We start from the raw sequence: 18,578 nt of genomic DNA on the forward strand, positions 1-18,578 counted from the left end.
TGCTGCCAGTTTGACTCTGTTCACAGCTGTCTACATGACTGTGTGCTTGAGGCTAGCCTGGTCTACATAGTCACTTTCAGAACCACCATGGCTATGTAGCAAGGCCCTGTCTCAAAATTAATTAATTAATTAAAAATAAATAATTAAATATATTCTTTGGCAGTTTCATATATGTATGAGGTATTCTGATCACTCCTGCACCCACCCTTTCTTATCTCCTCCCAACCCCTGTTAGCCCCTTTGTCCTCGACCAAACTCTTTCCCACCCACACTCATGTTGCTTTGTCTTATGACACATTGAGTTTAACCAGAGCCCTCTGTGTGACCATAAGTTTGGTGTATCCATTGGAGCCTGGTGGACTCACCTGGGTTACTAACTCTTGGTCACCTGGGCGCTAACCCTAGGTCATCTGAGGTCATTTAAATGCTAAGTAAATATTTTAGTAAGGCTCACAAATCATGAGCTTCTGCTTTTTGCCTGTTCGTCAGTGGTAATAAAGTTCTTAACACTCACCTATCTTTGCAGACAAGCATGAGGCTAAATTAAAAGGAGTGATATACTTTCAAGCCATTGAAGAAGTGTATTATGATCACCTCAAGAATGCCAATAAGGTAAGTATCAATTTCCCAAGTTTCTGAGACTTTTTGGCGCCTACAGCCCTTTGCACTCCAGGCAACTATTTAATCTTCAGCCCCCTTTCATGTTCTGTTTTTGAGCAAAGGTCTCCCCATGTTGTCTGGAGTGGCTTTGAACTTACAATGTTCCTGCCTTCTGGGGAGTTGGAGTTATGAGCATGTTCAACCATGCCTGGTCAAATTTTGTAATTTGAATATGTTATTAAGTTAGAGAAAAAGTGATTTAGGGGTTGTGACTTAGAGCCTGTGTTCTCCCAAGATGGACAAATGTGTTTAGAGCAGTGCTGCAAGTTAAATTTGAAAATGTATTAAGTAAAGGATGTTTTTAGAAAAACGATGTTTTTCATGGTAAAGTCATGATGAAATAAGAAAAGTTCTGGTTATAGCTATTTGGATGGGAACTACTTATTATTTATTATTTTTATTTATTTTTACTTGTTTTGACATTCTCTTCTTGTTTTGCATTCCAGAGTCCTAATCCATTACTCACCTTTAGTGTCAAGACGCACGACAGAATCTATTACATGGTGGCCCCTTCACCGGAGGCCATGCGGATCTGGATGGATGTTATAGTGACGGGAGCAGAAGGATATACTCACTTCCTGTTGTAGAGAACTTTGGCCGTGGTCCACTTCAGGGAAGACTGCAATAGTCTCTTACAAGAATGAAGCCATATCCAGTATCAGATGGAAATGCCTAACAGACCCATCCCATTAGCTGTGTGCACTCAGAACTCTTTTTAAACTGGGGAGCCTTTCATACAAGGAAGCAGGGCCTGGAGCTCCTACGGCAAAACACAAACCAAAACACTATTCTGATAAAAGCATCACTTAGATGCACGCTCGTTTTCATCAGCTGATGTTGGTTAAGTCAACCGAACAGTTTACACAATGTCTGTAAATATGTACTTAGAAATAGAAGATTATTTTAGCACCCAGCTCTCTGTCCTTGGTGATCACCTGCCTTCTTTGTAGGAAGTAGGATTTTATAAAAAACAGGCAGATAATGACTTAGAAGGCAACAGGTGTTAGACACTTTGCCTTAGTTTTTAAATACTGTACCCAAACCAAAGACTTAGCTTGACAACTGTTGTTTCATGTCAGTGTTGCTCTCTAAATAATCTTTAAAATGGGATTTTAATGCTAACGCTGTAGTGTCCACCCCCGCCCCCAAGCTACTGTGCCTATATAGTAAACCACTTTCTTAAAAGAATAAAAACAAACAAACAAACAAAAAAAAACTCCTGTTTTAAGAAAAGGCCATCTCAGACAACAGACTCCTACAACATCAGGCAATTTGAATTAAGGAGAACGTTTAGTGGGAGGGAGGGATCTTGTTCTGTTGATTTGTCCATTCCTGGTGCTGGGAATGAAAGCAACCAGTAGCCAGTTCCCTCCAATCTGTTGGATTCTGCTTGCTTATGAAGCAAACATGTTATCTGCACCTTCACATGGTGTAACTATGCATCCATCCCTGTTTCACTGAAAACCTGAGCACTCAACACACAAAACACAAAAGACACAGAAAAGACAACCAAAATTCAAATTAACATTCTCTGTGCTATGTCTTTTCCCATGTGTCTCTACAAATAGCCTTTGTTTCCAGAGCTAATTTTTGTTGAATGAAATGACTTCGGGCAAGTCTCTTTTATAATCATTTTTCAAGTGCCATTTGTGTGTGAGAGTATGTGAGTGTGTGTGTGAGTGTGTCAGAGTGTGTGTGTGTGTGTATGTTCTGTGTTTGTAAGTATGAACAAATTATTTTCTAAAACATGCCAAATGGATAGAAATAGAAAACAATGTTTAGAAACATGTCCATGAAACTTTCAGGCCTGACTGGGTACAATTAAAAAAACTTACAGTGTACTTTTATACCTGTATACATGTTACCAATAATAAGATTTTGTAACTGGATGATGTGAGGTTTTACTTGAATAATGAGGGGGAAAGATCAGTACTGTAGCAGGTATTTTTTTTTTTCATCTGTGATTTCTGCAGACGTTCTCCTTCAATGCTAGTGATCTTAAACATTAAAAGGCAATTGTTAAGGTTTGGTTGCTTAATGTAAAGATACAATTTGTCTGTATTGTACCTTCTTCATAGGATTGTAAGGGTGTTCTAATCATTTTGCATGTCATAAATCTTTTAGATGTGTATGTGTGTTAAATGTATGGAGTTTGGATTAAACTGTTGACCTGATTCACATTTGAAAATCTCTCTCTCTCTCTCTCTCTCTCTCTCTCTCTCTCTCTCTCTCTCTCTCTCTCTGTAATTAACTATCTGTAACATAACAGAGTGCATTAATCCCTACAGTTAATGGTAGAATCTCCATAAAGATTTATTTGTGCTGACATTGTGATTGGAAATTCATAAACTAAAGTAATTGGAAGCATCCCTGGGCACATTACTGACAAAATGAGGTGAATACTGAAAATCCTTACACATTACTCTTAGATTTTGTATAAATTAGTTATCACTAAGGTCTTCCTGCCTGGAAGAGAAGATGCTATAATGCAAAATAAAACTCTGAGGCCTCATTTGGTGGGCACCTCTTTCTTCTGGATGTCAAAAAGAAAAGTTATCATCAAACACAAAACAGACAAACAAACAAAAAACTTCTTTCATTTTTGTATGCTGATGCAGGGAACAAGCAGTGCCCCAAAATGCCCTTACAGGAAATAAACTGTTCTACTTCAAGCCCATCACTGTCACGGAAAGTATTTTGACAGTGCTGCCAAGCCTCCTAGGTTCCTGGTTTGCTTTGCTGGTAAGTGTGAATCAGGAAGGAATCCATGGGTTACCCCCTTTCTGTGTGTCTATACAATATTTTCTTCATCTTGTTTAGTCACATGACTTTTAAAATGCTGCTGCATATAAAGTACGGGAGACCTTCAAAAAATAGAGCAAGAAAGGGATGGAGGCTAACAATATTTGCAATTACCAAAGAGCCACAAGTACAGGTGTCGACTGTCAAAATACAAAGAGTGGGGTAGCATTCATTGGACGTCATCACCTTTGTGATTCAGTCCTCTGGAGTCTACCTCCACCCTGGCGGAGAACAGGCAAAATTATGTCCCATTTGCTATAGTGTATCTTGAAAGAGACTGTCTCTCTCTGTGGACTGTGAAAACTCCAGTTCTGCCAGTGGCCATGGCTCATAGCAATGACTTGAGTGACAGTGACAGGAGAGGGGGAAGGGAGAGGTATTCATCTCATTTTAGCAGATCCAGGTGGGTACCTGGCTATTTTGTGCAGTAATGATCTCTCTTAGTGAGGTTTCCAGGCTGTCCCCAGGCCCTGGGAGTTCTTGTAACCAAACAGAGGTCATACGACTATAATTTATTTCTTAGTGTTTTATCTTATTTTCAGGCAAAGCGGACATTAATTAGTTACCTTACGAATGGGGCGTAGAGAAATGACACTAAATCAAACTGATTAAAAAAAAGAAAAAGACTTGCTAGGGCTAGAAGCAAGTCAGCTTCAGTCACATGGTTCCTATATGGAAGCTCCCAAGGAAAAGGTCTATTTTGTCTTTCTCCATCAAGTTTCACTAGCCTGACCTAACATTCCGTGTTCTTAAGACTCCAAAGACGTGCCTGTTTCACGGTACCTACGCTTTGCTTTTATCTTTGGCACCAACGACTGTTCCCAAATCTCTAAAAGATATCCAATTTTGCTTCTGTCCTTGCAATAAATGGCATGACCAAAGACAACCTAATGGAGGGAAGAGTTTATTTGACTTACTGGCAACTGTTCATCACTGAGGAAATATTGCTTACTAAATTGTTTCCAGACTCACATTCAACATCTTACACAGACAGCTCTGGCCCATCTGCCAGGGGATGGCACTGCCCACAGCGGGCTAGGACCACCTACATCAATCAACAATTGAGAAAATGCCCCCACAGATGTGCCTACGGGCCAATCTGATGGATGGGACAATTGTCCAATTGAGAACCCTCCTTCCTAGGTGCTCAAGTTGGCAACACTAACCAAGACAAATAACGTGGTTTTACATAAAAGCATATTTTACAAAGTATAATCATTTCCAGCACAGTAGACAAGATAAAAGCCTATACTTAATGAGACTTGAGGCCCCTGAAATTATTTTGAAGGATGTCAGAATCCAAAGACCCTAGTATCACAATTTCTTGAATTATTTTTCTATTGCCACTGATTACTACACACACACACACACACACACACACACACACACACACACACACACACCTTGCTTTTGTCTTTACAAAAACTGTTCTTTTAAGATAATACACAGCCTTATGAACTCATGTTGAAGGGAGTCTAGCCAGCTTGAGCAGGCAAAGATGACTTTGGAAGTCCTTGCCCTTCTCATTCATTTCCTCTGCTTTGCTGGAAACTGTAGCCCCCAAGGTCTATTTCCTTATTTGGCCACTTCCTGCCCACTACCAAGTCTGAAAATCAAAGTATTTAAGTCCAGCAAAAAGCCCCCTGTGGCTGTCTTAGTCCTAATTAATATGTCCAATCAAAATTAAACACCTCATCCTAGCATGGGTCTTATCCTTTTACCTTTATAATCTGCCCTTTTCCTATGGACCGCATCTGTCTTCTCTCTATCCAGAGGCAGTCCTATGTCCCCCATCTGGAACAAATACCCCTTCCTCCTCTCTTGTTTCCTCCTCTTTCTCTCTCATCCCCCATGTCCAGAATTTGTCTTTTACTCCCTGCCCTTTGTGTCTGTGGGACAAATCTCTATGTGGTGGGAACTTGGTCTAGGGGTCCCTTCAGTGTTCTTTTTATTTAGGATAGTCATAAAAGGAATGGTAGTTCAAAGAGTACTGAAAAGTATGTGCATAATAAACAAACATGGCCAGATTGCCTGACAAAAGACTTTAGGTTTTCACCCATAGAGCAACCATATGTGAATGAGTGTTTTCAGTACTTTTACTTGTGGCTGCTCATTTGAATGTTTAGCAATCTGGTGAGTGGGAAAATGTTTGGGAGAGAGCAAAGAATGTTTGATGCGACTCCAATAATGTGACTGGCCTCTTGAATTTTTACCCCCATAGGAGTAATCAAAGAAGCCTAGCAAATTTTATCACAGGTCTTTGGGTCCTCCGGATGGTAACACGGTTTCCCATTTACAAACGCTCCATTTGACCATAGCTCCTCTCTGAGATTTCTGCAGCTTACTGCGATGAAAAACGGCCAAGGACGCCTAATGTCACAAGCCAAATGCCCTTTGGGGTACACAGAACAAACTAGTCGAGACAGCCACACGCCAGACAGCACCCTTGCGCATGCGTCTCCTCGGGAGAAACAAATCCCACGTGATGCAAGTTAGCAACCTCCGCCTTCCTGCGGACTGCGCGTGCGTGACCTCGGGACCGCGCGACCGGTGCACGTCTGTAGCGGGCGCAGGGGTAGCTGGGAAGATGGCTGCCTGGGTACCTTGTCGGAAGTGGGGCTGGGCGGCTGTGTCCTTCGGCCGGCACCGAGGCCTGATCGCGTCACTTGCTCGGAAGCCCCCATGGGCATGGTGGCTCTCAGGTTAGTGTAGGGGAAGGTGGGGTACTGGGGTTCTTTCGAAGGCCTGGCGATCGTCCAGTGCCCGCCTTGCGGGCTCGGCGCGCCATTCAAAACTGCTCTGGCTTTCTCGGCACTGAACACTTCTGGGGAAGGCTGGGAGAGTCTACTCTTCTGCTGAGGCTCTGGGGCGTTCTTGGAGGTCCTTGTGTTTACATTGCGATTTAAGGAGCTCCTGCGTTCTCTGAATCAAACCTCAAGACCAGAAAAGAAAAGTTAAGATGTGCATTTGATGTATTTGAATATTAACTGCTTCTAGGGCTTTACCATATTGTGTCAAATGTTTGGCCTTGCCAGTCGCGGACTTAAGGAAACAAAGTATGTATATACAAGTAAATGCCATCTTTGGACCTAACATCTGATTTTTCTTGTTGAAAAAATTGGAATTACTCTACAATGGAAACTAAAATTTGGATCAATAATATTACATACATAGAATACATGATTTGTGTGTGTATAGTTATCCTTGAATAATATCCTTGGAATAGTAATGCCATTATATAAATTAACATGTTTAATTTTTTTAAAGTATGTAATCAGATTAGCTTAACACTGTACACACACAAAAAAAGAGTATTATGTAATGCTAGGAAGTATAGTTAGTTAACAAGAGGAACATATTTTTTTATCTCTTTAGCAGTATTCATTAACAGTGTATACATTAGGCTTTCAGCTAATCTATATTATATATAGATTGAAGGTTGAATCTGTTGTTTTACAGCTAACAAACATCAATTCAGTGTAACCGCCTGAAATGAAATTTGTTGGGGGGGTTATGCCTGAAACGGGATAAAAAAAGTAGTTTGAGTGTTTAATTAAAGAAATGGGATATGAACATTAATGTTGATACAATCTATTGACCAGCATAAACTGATCCCCAGAAACCCTGTTTTAAATCCAGTTTTAAAGTTGGTGCATTTTTCCATACACTAAACGTTTGAATCTATTTGACACAAATAAGGGAAAACTTCAAAACTTTTGATTCTTTGTGTGTGTTTGGGGGCAGGGTATGGTTTGTGAGACAGGGTTTCACCACCTAGCCTCTTGTCTTTCCTACAACTCAGTGTACAGAACAAGCTGACCTGGAAATTGTAGTGGTCCCCCCCTGCCTGTGGCTCTCTACTCATTTTTTTTCTCAAAAATTAAAAATGGGAAAAAACATTTAGCAGTACACAGGGGAGAGACCCAGAAGCTTTTACAAGCAACATGAGTTAAAGTAAGACTGCTTAATTTTCTTTTTTAATAAGGGCTAGCAAAGATGGCTCAGCAAAGAAAGCCCTGTAAGAGTCACCATTTGTCCCGACACATTTAGATAGTTCTAAGGTATATGTGTTCCACTTACAAAAAGGCAGCCAACCAAAGTAGAGCATCAATTACAGAGCTGTTTGAGAAATATGTCTCCAAGAATGATAATTGATCCAAACTTATTCTTAAAGGAACGGCCGTGTGAAACCCCACATGTAGGAAGTTACGGTTTGTTACCACTTGCTTGCCATTTCTGGGGAGGATTGCTAAGTGGTAATCGGGTCAAACACAGCTCAGTGCTTCGGATATCATTCCCTCCTCAATAAATACTTTCAAGACTCGTGATTATTTCACCTCCGATTCCCAAAACCTGGGGTTGCAGGAGTCAGTTTCCCTTTGAAATAATTTTGTAAAGGCAGGGGAGAGAAAGAAACAAAACACACCTCCACTTCTTTCCTCCTATTCATCTGACCAAAGTAGAAGATATGAATTCCTGAAACATCTTTAAAACGGAGAAATCTCAGGGGAAAAGCTGAAAGTGATGTATTTAAATTTAAATGTTCATTGCTAATGTTTAGGATAATCCCATTATGCCAACATGAAGATATTTTTTGATGAGTCTCTTTTTTGTTTTACTGAAATTGCTATTTCATTCTGTATTTTGGGAAAGTATGATTGGGCCTTCCTCTAAGAAGTTAAAAATTTTTGATGCAACCTTAAAACTAAAAATCTCCTACTTGAAGCTTATTTTGACTTTTCCTGTCAAATGCAGCGGGATAAGAAAGTTAAAATGTGAAAATACGTGTGATTTTTTTTTCCAAAAATAATTTTCAAAGTATCATTGACGCTTTGTGTACTTTGTTTAGCTTGCAGACAAAAGACAACACTCTCTTTCCTTAAACGACCAGAACTTCCAAGCCTGGCTTATAAGAGGTTAAAGGGCAAAAACCCAGGAATTATCTTCATCCCTGGTTATCTTTCTAACATGAATGGTAAAAAGGCAGTAGCGATTGAGGAGTTTTGCAAATCTATAGGTCACGCCTTTATCAGGTAGGAACAATACATTTCAGCGAATATATTGCCATTTAGTATTGAAATTAAGTAAATGAAGTAAAGGCCAGTGTTTTAGTAAATGGAGTTATTTAATAGTGTGCAGACTTTGGTTTTATGAGTTAGGGACGTTAAGGTATGGGTGCTGTGCTGGCTAGATTGGCAGCAGAAGGTAGAAGGGAGCTAGTAACTTAGTTCTCTAGATAAAACAATCTGTGTGGCAAAGGAATATACTTGTTGGATTTCTTGTAATCTCCTGTGATGATGGGTTTTCCACTGAAGACAAAAGACTTATTTGATCACTGTTTATTACTTTCTAACATGGGTGCTTGAGGCTGAGTAGTGATAGTATAGTATAGTACAGTACAGTACAGTATGTATAGTACAGTATAGTATAGTACAGTACAGTATGTACAGTACAGTACATACTGTATAGTATGCACAGTACATTGTGTATAGTACAGTATGTACAGTACATTGTGTGTACAGTATCGTACAGTATAGTATGCACAGTACATTATGTATAGTACAGTATGTACAGTACATTGTGTGTGTACAGTACAGTATAGTACAGTATAGTATGTATGGTACAGTATAGTATGTATAGTACAGAATAGTGTGTATAGTACAGTACAGTATGTATAGTACAGTATAGTATAGTATAGCACAGTACAGTATAGTATAGTATACTTCAGGAGTAGAGCATGTGTTTAGCACAAAATCCTGGATTCAATCCCTAGCACAACCCACAAAAGAAAATGTTTTTCTAAGTAATATAATATTGTAAGATTGATATTGTATAATTTACATTTCTGTTTTCTTTGTCCTTTACTTATATTATCTGACTATGTGTGAATATAAACAAGGGTGGGTAGTATTTAGTTAAATCTTAATTTCATATTTGTTCTTTTTCTATATTTTAATAGAAATGTATTGATGTAAGAAAATTGTTGGGTTTATCAATAAATGTTTTTATATTTTAATTTTAAGATAGTTTAATGGGGAAAGCATTGGTATAAAATTGAAGAATAGGATTGAAGAGAAGACTTCTTTAAGTAACTGATAAAGAAGTCAGTAATACACAGTAGACACAAGTTTGTCATCCAGTAAAAGAAGGTTGGGCTAAAGAGAATTTCTGAGTTCTTCTCCAGCACTAACAGCCTGAAAATCTTAAATGTTAAAGAATAGTTTCACTAATGTTCATTCAGTAGTTCTAGAAAATCTAGAAAATATAGCTACATATAAAACTTGTAGGCATTGTCTGTCAGTACATTTGCAGGAATTTTGTCATTAGGTGGATTTAGTCTAATTCCTTTTAGCAAAATTACTTCATTTTCATTCTCAGAAGTATTTTAAAACCTCTTAACTTGCTTTGAAGACTGGAGCTGAATTGTATGTTAAGAATTGTGAATTGTGTTTGCCCTTAAGCAAGGGGTGAGAGCACTCAGGTTATTAGGCAGAGCCACCCATCAGAATGGGATTCAAAAGGAAATTAAGATGAGAGGCACTGAGGAGGGAATTAGATGGACAAGACTTTACAAGTGAACTCTGGGGAAAATAAAGGACAGTTTGTGGACAGAGATCATTCACAATCTGATTCATATCTAAGGAGAACATTCATAATCAGAAATATTGCTGTCATTGCTTTTTTTGTCTGAAAAATAATTTTAATAAAGAAATCAGCATCTAGGGCTGGGGAGATGGCTCAGTGAGTGAAGCACTTTCTGTGCAATCATGAGTGAGTTCAGATCTCTGAACCCAACTTCGTAAAAGCCGGGTGGACACATGCTTGTAGGGGTCAGAATCTGACATCAAGTATCTTCCTTGATCACCTGTAATCCTAGCCATTTGGGAGAGAGAAAGGGAGTCTCCTAACCAAGCTGTTTAGCCGACTAGTGCAACAGTAAGCCTCAGGCTCAGTGCAGACTACCTCAGTGTATAAGGTAGAGAGTGATCAAGGAAGATACTTGATGTCAGATTCTGACCCCTACAAGCATGTGTAGTACATGTACCTATGTACCACGTACATGTACCCCTCACACATGGGAATACATGGGAATACACATATGTCACAACCCACATAAAAAAAGAACTCACCGTTTAACCGATTTTTGAATTTCATTTGAGACTGAGAGCTTTAGCCAGTTCCAGGCATACTGTAGTTTTCTATATATTGGAAGCTATATAAATATGCATTTATAATCAATAGATCTACAGATTCTTTAATTAAGATCTTTTGGGGAGCATTGTAACAGTGGTGAGTGTAGCAACCTTCCAGATTCACTGTGTGTGTACATGATCATGTGATATGTAAGCATGACCATGCATGTGTGTGTATGTGCATATGTGTAGAAGCCAGGAGACAACCTCTGTTGTTATTTTTCAGGTGTCATTCACCTTATTTCAGAGACAGGGTTTCTCTCACTGGTTTGAAGCTTCTCAAGTAGGTTAGACTGGCTGGCCAGGGAGTCCCTGATCTACCTATCTGCCCCTCCAGCACAGGTACTGAATGAGGAAAGTTCACGAGATGAAGAGATGTGACTTAAAGAATGACTAGTTTGATGGGGAAGGAAGACTTTACTGGCTGTGGAATAGCATGCAAAACTCATAGTTATAAAGGATCTGGCCAGGAATTGGGACTAGTTCAGAATGACTTGTGATTTTGATAATCTGCGGCCATGATAGGATACTTCATAATTTATTGAATTGGGACCTTGTAGGAAAGGTAAAATCCAAAGATTAAGACAGATATTGAGCTTGAATCCCTAGGAAAATGTAGGCGGAGGAATTCATGGTGAATCTGATTCTAATCCTGAGGAGCAGTGAGTGCTGTGAAGAAAACAGGAAGGCGTGCAGAGCTGTGAGAGGAGCACAGTGGTGGCATGGGACACCCAGAGCCAGCTTTGCATTGCATGCAGGGCTTGAGCTAAAGGACTGCATGAGCTGAGGCATATCTAATGGACAGCTGCAGATAGAAGTGTGCTAAGTAGAGGTGAAAGGTCACGGGGCAGGAATGGGGATGGTGCATACTCATCTTCAAGCATGAATATGACAATGCACTTTCAAGGGAAAGAGCTCACAAGAAATGAGGTCAGAGAAGCATAGTAAGGGTTTTGAGTTTTATTAACTACACAGAGCATGATGATACAATGTTTCATTGAGGAGGATCGTTCTGACTCCTAGGGACCAGGCTATGAGGATAGAAAATGGAAATGAGAAGAGACCTAGAATACTACTGCGTTGGGTGGATGAAGATGAGAACTTGAACTAAGCTAAGTACAGTGAGGATGGAAGAGCTCGAATGTCGCGAGAGGTGGTTGGCAGTTAAGCCAGTAGCATTTAGGAAAACACGTGTTGACTGATGTTTACTGTGGTCCGTCATGGCAGTCATGAAAGTGCCTTACTTTGCTGTAAAGTCAAGTAAGCAAGCCTGGACGCATGTCAGACACATAGGTGTAAATCTATGTTTTCTTCTTCCAGGTTTGACTACTCTGGGGTTGGAAGCTCAGATGGTAACTTAGCAGAGTGCTCAGTGGGGAAGTGGAGAAAGGATGTTCTTTCCATCCTTGATGATATAGCCGAAGGACCACAGGTAACCAACCGGCTTTGCTAAGTAGTTTTTGTCTCAAGCAATGTTTGTTTCTTTAGGTACGACAGTTGATAATACTTTGTCAATTTCAGTAATTTTGATTTTGATGAGCAATTTGACTTAAAATGATTATATTTTTACTTTTTACTTCTCATTGAAAATTAAGTTTGCTTTTATAGTTCTATATTATAGTCATAATGGCTTTACAAACATTAATTCTATCAGGATACAGAAGCAGATGCTCTCTTGAGTTCAAGATGAGCCTAGTATACAAAAATAGACAACACAGAAGAAACGACTCAAAAGACAAACAAGTAATTTGAATGAATTTTACTTTTTGATACATACTAGAAGTCTGGGGTCTACAAGGATATAAAAGATGCAAAGTCCATATATTTCTATCAAACCAGTCTCTTTATGGGGAGTGTGGGAATCTCTTTGAAGCCATGCATACTTGTTTTTAGATACTGGTTGGATCCAGCCTTGGTGGATGGCTCATGCTGCATGCTGCAATTGCACGGCCAGAGAAGGTCATAGCTCTTATTGGGATAGCTTCTGCTACAGATGGAGTGGTGACACAGTTTCACTCACTTCCCGTTGAGGTAGGTCATGACCCATTTGGCAACCCCAGAGAGTCCTTCCTGTCTTCTGCCTTCTCCCTCTGTACTTGTGCACCCTCTTCCTCTAACTTATTACAGTGACCGGGCTTTTGTCTTTGCTGTCCTTTTGCTCGGTCTCTTGTTTTAAGGTTTTATTTTCTCATGCCTCTTTTTAAACATCCTGCCAAATACGCAACACATGGTACTGAAGTCATATTTTAGACTTCCTTTTTTAGCTCAGTTTTCTTGATATCATTGACCTGATGGGATTCCATATAACAGTCTACTCTCTTTACTCTCTTACTGTCAGTTCGTGCTGTGTGAGTAGTGCCGCTCTTAGGTCATGTGACACTGCACTACACAGATGCTAAACTACCTCTTTTAGCCCGAAAACAGACTTATGTTTTCTGGGCAGCAGTTCTCAACTAATTAGAGGTAGCACACCAGGGGTAGAGGGTTTTGTTTTGTTTTTGGCTTTTTTTTTTTTTCCCCTGGCTCTGTTGCTTTGTTAGCATTTTGCTAATAATTTTTGTGATACATCAAAAAAAAAAAAAAGCAAGCCTTTTCTTTAATGTCCTTCAGCAATTCATTGTAAGAATGAAGTGTCTGAAATAACTAGGAAGATAGCTGTTTTCGTCAGTTCCGATTGGATATGCGTTTAGGCAGTGTCCTAGTTAGGGTCTCTGTTGCTGGGAAGAAACACTATGGCCAAAGTTGGTGAGGGAAAGGGTTTATTTGAGTTGCACTTCTGCTTCATAATCAGTCACGGGGCAGGAACCTGAGACAGGAAGAAAGCTGATGCAGAGGCCATGGAAGGGTGTTGCTTATTGACTTGCTCTTCATGGCTCACTCAGCCTGTTTTCATATAGAACCCAGGACCGTCGGCCTAGGGATGGCTCCACTCACAAGGGTCTGGACGCTTTTCCATCAATCACTAATTAAGAAAATGCTGTCCAGACTTTCTACAGCCCTGTCTTGTGGAAGCATTTTCTAAGTTGAAGTTCCCTTCTCTCACATGACTTTAGATTGTGTCAAATTGACATAAAACTATCCAACACAGACAGTTATGCACAAGGACAATGGATTGAGCAACATCTGAATCTTCATGCATTGTTGTTTTATTGCATTCATTTGTGTTTTCCTCTCCTGTGGGACTAAGTTCCTGGTAAGTCAGAGACAATAGAGACTAAAGGGGAAAACATTGTTTCAAAATGATCCAGACCTGCTATCAACCTTGAATTTCATTCTGAATCAGAAATGGGAGATATGCTCAACAAGTTCCTCCCCACAGTAGAGCTTGAGAACCAGATTCGTAGAACTCAGGATAAAGGGGCCATGGGGAGAATCGAGGGGACACAATGAAAATGTATAACTTTGACGAATAGAAGGTTACTGATTTCTGCTTAGGGTTCTTTAAGACCTATGCTACAGAGCATCTGAGTTTGTTCTAAGTTCATGTTGTTCTCGGTTTCTTAAGAAATAACAGTGTTACTGGAGATGAGGGGACAGCTCAGTTGTTAAAATGTTCCACATACAAGCTTGAGAATCTGAGCTAACCCCATGCGTGCTGTTTTGTTTGTCTTGATTAATGATGACAGGCTGGGAAAATGGCAGAAGAGATAAAAACACTTGCCTGACAACCTGAGTTCTGTAACAAGCCTGGGACTGACATGATAGATAAAAAAACCAACTCATGTAGGCAGTCCTGACTTCCACACAAGCACTATGGCACACACATGCATCCTCACCTTTTCCCCACAGACCTAAATGTAATGATGATAATAGTAGTAGTAGTCGTAGTAGTCATAGTAGTAGTCGCAGTCATAGGTAGTGGTCATCGTCGTCATCGTCATTATCATCATCATCATCATCATCATCATCATCATCATCATCATCATAATCATTTATTGCTAGGTATACTGGTGTGCCCTTGTAATTCCAATACTGATAAGACAGACCAGTAGATCCTTAGAGCTTCATGTCCAGCCATCATAGTGTACTAGTAAATCCAGCCTCAAGATACAGGGTGTAGGCAGGTAAAATGGCTCAGATATAAAGGTTCTTGCTGACAAGCCTGATAGCCTGAATTTGATTCCCAGAACCCATGTGGTGTAATGAGAGAGCCAATTCCTGACCACTGTACATATACTATGGCATGCACACACAAATAATAAATGTTACAGAAAACAAGGTTCATAGGAGGGCTGGAAACATGGTTCAGCCGTTAAGACCATTTGCTCTGCCTTCATGAGGACCAGAGTTAAGATGCCAGCTTCATGTAACAAGCCAGGTGTCCCCTCAGACATCTGCAGACCCAGCTCTAGAGGGGAGAAACAGTCACAAAGGCTCAGTGGCTTCTAGTCTAGCCGAGGGAACAGCATCAAGGTCAGAGTTGAAACTTGGCTACAAAAGGACCAAGTGGAGAATGATAGAGGAAGACCCCTGCCCTCCTCTGGCCTCTGTGCATACAGTCATAGACACATAAGCAACACACACAACTTCTTTTTCTCTTTTGGAACAGTGGACCATGTTCCTGAGAAATGTCAACCAAGGTGCACAGTGATACACACAAATTCACCTCATGAGAGTCCTGATGTTTTTTCCTGTCAGAGGTAAAATTACAAAGTTGGTCTTCCCTGTACTCATCTCTGATGTCTGAATTCTTTTCTCACTTTTTTTTCTCAAATATAGTTCCTTGGTGTTTGTGTTTTTTCTACTCTGTGAATTTGAAACTTTGACCCATTGCTTAATCCTCTTGACTCACCAATACAATGCTTTTCATGATAGGAAATTTTCTCAAGAATATTGCAGCTTGAAAAGGAGTTCCTTAAACATGTTTTGTTGTTGTAAATGCCAAGGTCTGCGCACCTCTCCTTTTGCATATGAGTAAATAGATTGTTTGCATGTGGATGAGGTGGGCGTTGAAAATCAAACAGCAGGTTTCTTAGGTGGGGTTTGTGTTGCTGTGATAAATGCCTTGACCAAAAGCAATTTAGGAGGAAAGAGTTTATTTCACCTTACAACTTTCAGGTCCCACTTTTACTAAGGGAGAAGTCAGAGTAGGAGCTCAAGGCAGGAACCTGTAGGCAGGAGCTGAAGCAAAAGTCATGGAGAAATGCTGCTTACTGGCTTGCTCTTGATTTGTGCCTCTTACTTTCTTACACAATTCGGGGCCACCTGCCTAGGTGTGTCACCACCACAGTGTGCAGGGCCCTCCCGCTTCAGTCATTAATCAAGAAAAACCTACATTAACTTGCCTGTAGACAGGTATTAGGGAGGCATTTTCTCAGTGAATGTCCTCCTTCCCAAATGGTTCTAGCTTGTGTCAAGTTGACATAAAACTGAACAGCATCATGGAAAGGACAAGGCATTACCTCCACATCGACCACTAGCCCTAAGGGATGAAGAGCGGCCAGAGAGGGTGTCACAGCCCTTGGAGCTGAAGTTAGAGCAGACTGAGATGTCCAGTGTGGGCTCTGGGAACCTAGCTCGGCCCTGTGCAAGAGGCGGGAGCACTTTAACTGAGAAGCCTTCCCTCCAGCCAGAAAATTCCAAAGTTTAATAAAAAACATTATTGAAGGCATATATATATTACAATCTGAAAAATAATCCTCAAAGGATGTGTTGATGTTTCTTTTTATCAGAATCTAGGACTAATATTACTGTTCAGTTTTCAGGGGGCTTTTTTAAATCTTCTTTGTTACCCAAACCAATAAACTCTCCTTCCTAGAGTCCTGAGAAGTAAAAGTTATGCACATTGTAAAACTTTCTTTTGCTAACTGGTGGGGTGCTGCTTTAATCCCAGCACTTGGAACACAGAGGTGTCTAAGTTCGAGGCCAGCCTGATCTACGAATGAGTTCCAAGATAGCCAGGGCTATACAGAGAAACCCTGTGTTGAAAAAAAACACCACTCTCACCACCATCAATAATAATAGTGGTAATGATAATAATATTCTTTCAACTGAAAATGATCTAAGTATATGAGTAATTGTTTTGAAATTTCAAAAATAAATTATTTTAAGATTTGATTTAGGACTGGAGAGATGGCTCAGTGGTTAAGAGCACTGACTGCTGCTCTTCCAAAGGTCCTGAGTTCAATTCCCAGCAACCACATGGTGGCTCACAACCATCTGTAATGGGATCTGATGCCCTCTTCTGGAGTGTCTGAAGACAGCTACAGTGTACTCATATATAATAAATAAATAAATCTTTTTAAAAAAAAATGGTTTACGTAAACATTAGTGTTTTGGGACCAATTTCCAGAAATTGCTGCACTTTTCTTCCCATCTGTCTTCCCAGTCAGTTGGGGTTAAGCAGAACTTGACATAAGAACTTGTATGATAGGGAGATCTGAGTTTGCTTGATAGCGAAAGCATTTTGAGTTTGGCCTTTGAATATGAGTTAACTGTAAGCCTTCATGCTCTCCTTTGTAAAGGGAGAATTGTTTGTAGGTTTGTAGATTCGTGGAATCATTACAGAATTATTACCAGAATTGTGTGAAATAATATATATATATAATGTACCTTGCATCTAGTAATTAATTTTTGTTTTCTTTTCATGGGGTCTCCCTATGTATCTCTGTCTGGCCTGAAACATGAACTGGCTCTGTAGACCAGGCTAGCATCAAACTGCTAGGTGGGCCTGCCTCTGCCTCAGGAGCACTGGCGTTAAAGGCGTGCACCGCCTTGGTTCTGTGTGTGATGATCATTGTTGCTGCACTTCTGTTGCCTGTCTTCTTACTGAGGACTGCCTTCCTCAGATGTTCAAGTCTGCTAAAGAGTTGTTGATATTCGTGTTTTTATTTTTCCCACTAGATGCAAAAGGAAATAGAAATGAAAGGTGAATGGTCCTTGCCATCAAAATACAACAAAGAAGGCTATTACAGCATTCCTTACAGTTTCATTAAAGAGGCGGCGCATCACTGCTTGTTACACAGCCCCATTCCTGTGACGTGCCCTGTACGGTTGCTCCACGGCATGAAGGACGAAATAGTTCCTTGGCACAGATCCCTGCAGGTTGCCGACCGAGTAGTCAGCCCAGATGTGGATGTCATCCTCCGGAAGCACAGTGATCACAGGATGAAGGAGACAGCAGATATCCATCTGCTTATCTGTACTATTGATGACTTGATTGACAAGCTTTCAACTGTGACTCACTAGAACCGCACTTGTGCTTGGTGTGCACTCTAGTGCGTCCAGAAGATTGAAAGGATGGTAGTAAATCAAAGACCCGGGTACTTCAGGGTTTCCCCTTCTAGTATGTAAATATCCGATACGTATTTATTTAATGATGTGTTTGCACAAGTACACAAATTGGGAGAAAAATATTAGCTGCTGTTTGGAAATTTTTGTCCTCCTTTGATATTTTTCCCATTAAAATAGTACCTATTTTTTTTATTAAAGAGATGTTTACCTTTCTTATGTACACTTTAGCTGTGCCAGCTCTCAATTGTGTTCCTTTCTTCTACAATAAAGCTTGAATAGTTTGGGTTTTGTCTGGTACCATTATATATGGAGGTTTGTAAAATTCTGCTTTTAAAATACAATTCAGAAAATAGAGGAGGATTTTATTCAAGTAATATGAAATGATTATTGAAATGTCTGAAGCATGATAAAGTTGGGAAAATGAGAGTGCCATGCTATATTTAAAACTAAAATTACTGTTTAATTATTTTAAAGGTTAAGTTTTATTGTGATGTAAAAGATACTTTTAAATTTTAAATTGTCATTCTTATGGGAGTCTTCCAGAATTTTTAATTTTTTTAAGTTTATATGTAAAATAATAGGTAATATAATTTCCAACACTTCTTTCATTTTATCCTTGAACCTCACTTACACATATCCTCTGCTGTGTCTCTCATTCTCTGCTTCCCCCACACCCTTTTTCTCCCCGCA

At 39.9% G+C, this 18,578-nt stretch overlaps 2 protein-coding genes across 18 annotated transcripts in view; both read left to right on the forward strand.

The window, feature by feature from the left end:
* Nucleotides 1-2,834, forward strand: part of Phldb2 (pleckstrin homology-like domain, family B, member 2) — a 218,987-nt gene extending 216,153 nt beyond the window's left edge. For all 16 annotated transcript variants that reach the window (XM_039088877.2, XM_039088879.2, XM_039088880.2 and 13 more), the window contains 2 exons: nucleotides 527-612; nucleotides 1,107-2,834. In XM_039088877.2, the coding sequence (XP_038944805.1) occupies nucleotides 527-612; nucleotides 1,107-1,247 (227 nt within the window). In that variant the 3' untranslated portion in view covers nucleotides 1,248-2,834. The remainder of the gene's footprint in view (nucleotides 1-526; nucleotides 613-1,106) is intronic.
* A 3,135-nt stretch (nucleotides 2,835-5,969) lies between these two features.
* Abhd10 (abhydrolase domain containing 10, depalmitoylase) lies at nucleotides 5,970-18,169 on the forward strand. Of its 2 annotated transcripts, XM_008768732.4 has the most exons (6): nucleotides 5,970-6,164; nucleotides 8,312-8,495; nucleotides 11,976-12,087; nucleotides 12,549-12,686; nucleotides 15,205-15,295; nucleotides 17,499-17,633. In XM_008768732.4, the coding sequence occupies exons 1-5, from the start codon at nucleotides 6,050-6,052 to the stop codon at nucleotides 15,244-15,246; spliced, it is 591 nt and encodes a 196-aa protein (XP_008766954.2). In that variant the 5' UTR covers nucleotides 5,970-6,049; the 3' UTR covers nucleotides 15,247-15,295; nucleotides 17,499-17,633. The 2 variants fall into 2 exon arrangements, with proteins under 2 accessions (XP_008766954.2, NP_001116824.1); NM_001123352.1 differs by lacking the exon at nucleotides 15,205-15,295 and having other exon boundaries at nucleotides 6,045-6,164; nucleotides 17,499-18,169.
* Nucleotides 18,170-18,578: the final 409 nt, after the last annotated feature.

The sequence above is a fragment of the Rattus norvegicus genome, chromosome 11 (assembly GCF_036323735.1).
Source record: "Rattus norvegicus strain BN/NHsdMcwi chromosome 11, GRCr8, whole genome shotgun sequence".
Lineage (NCBI taxonomy): Eukaryota > Metazoa > Chordata > Mammalia > Rodentia > Muridae > Rattus > Rattus norvegicus.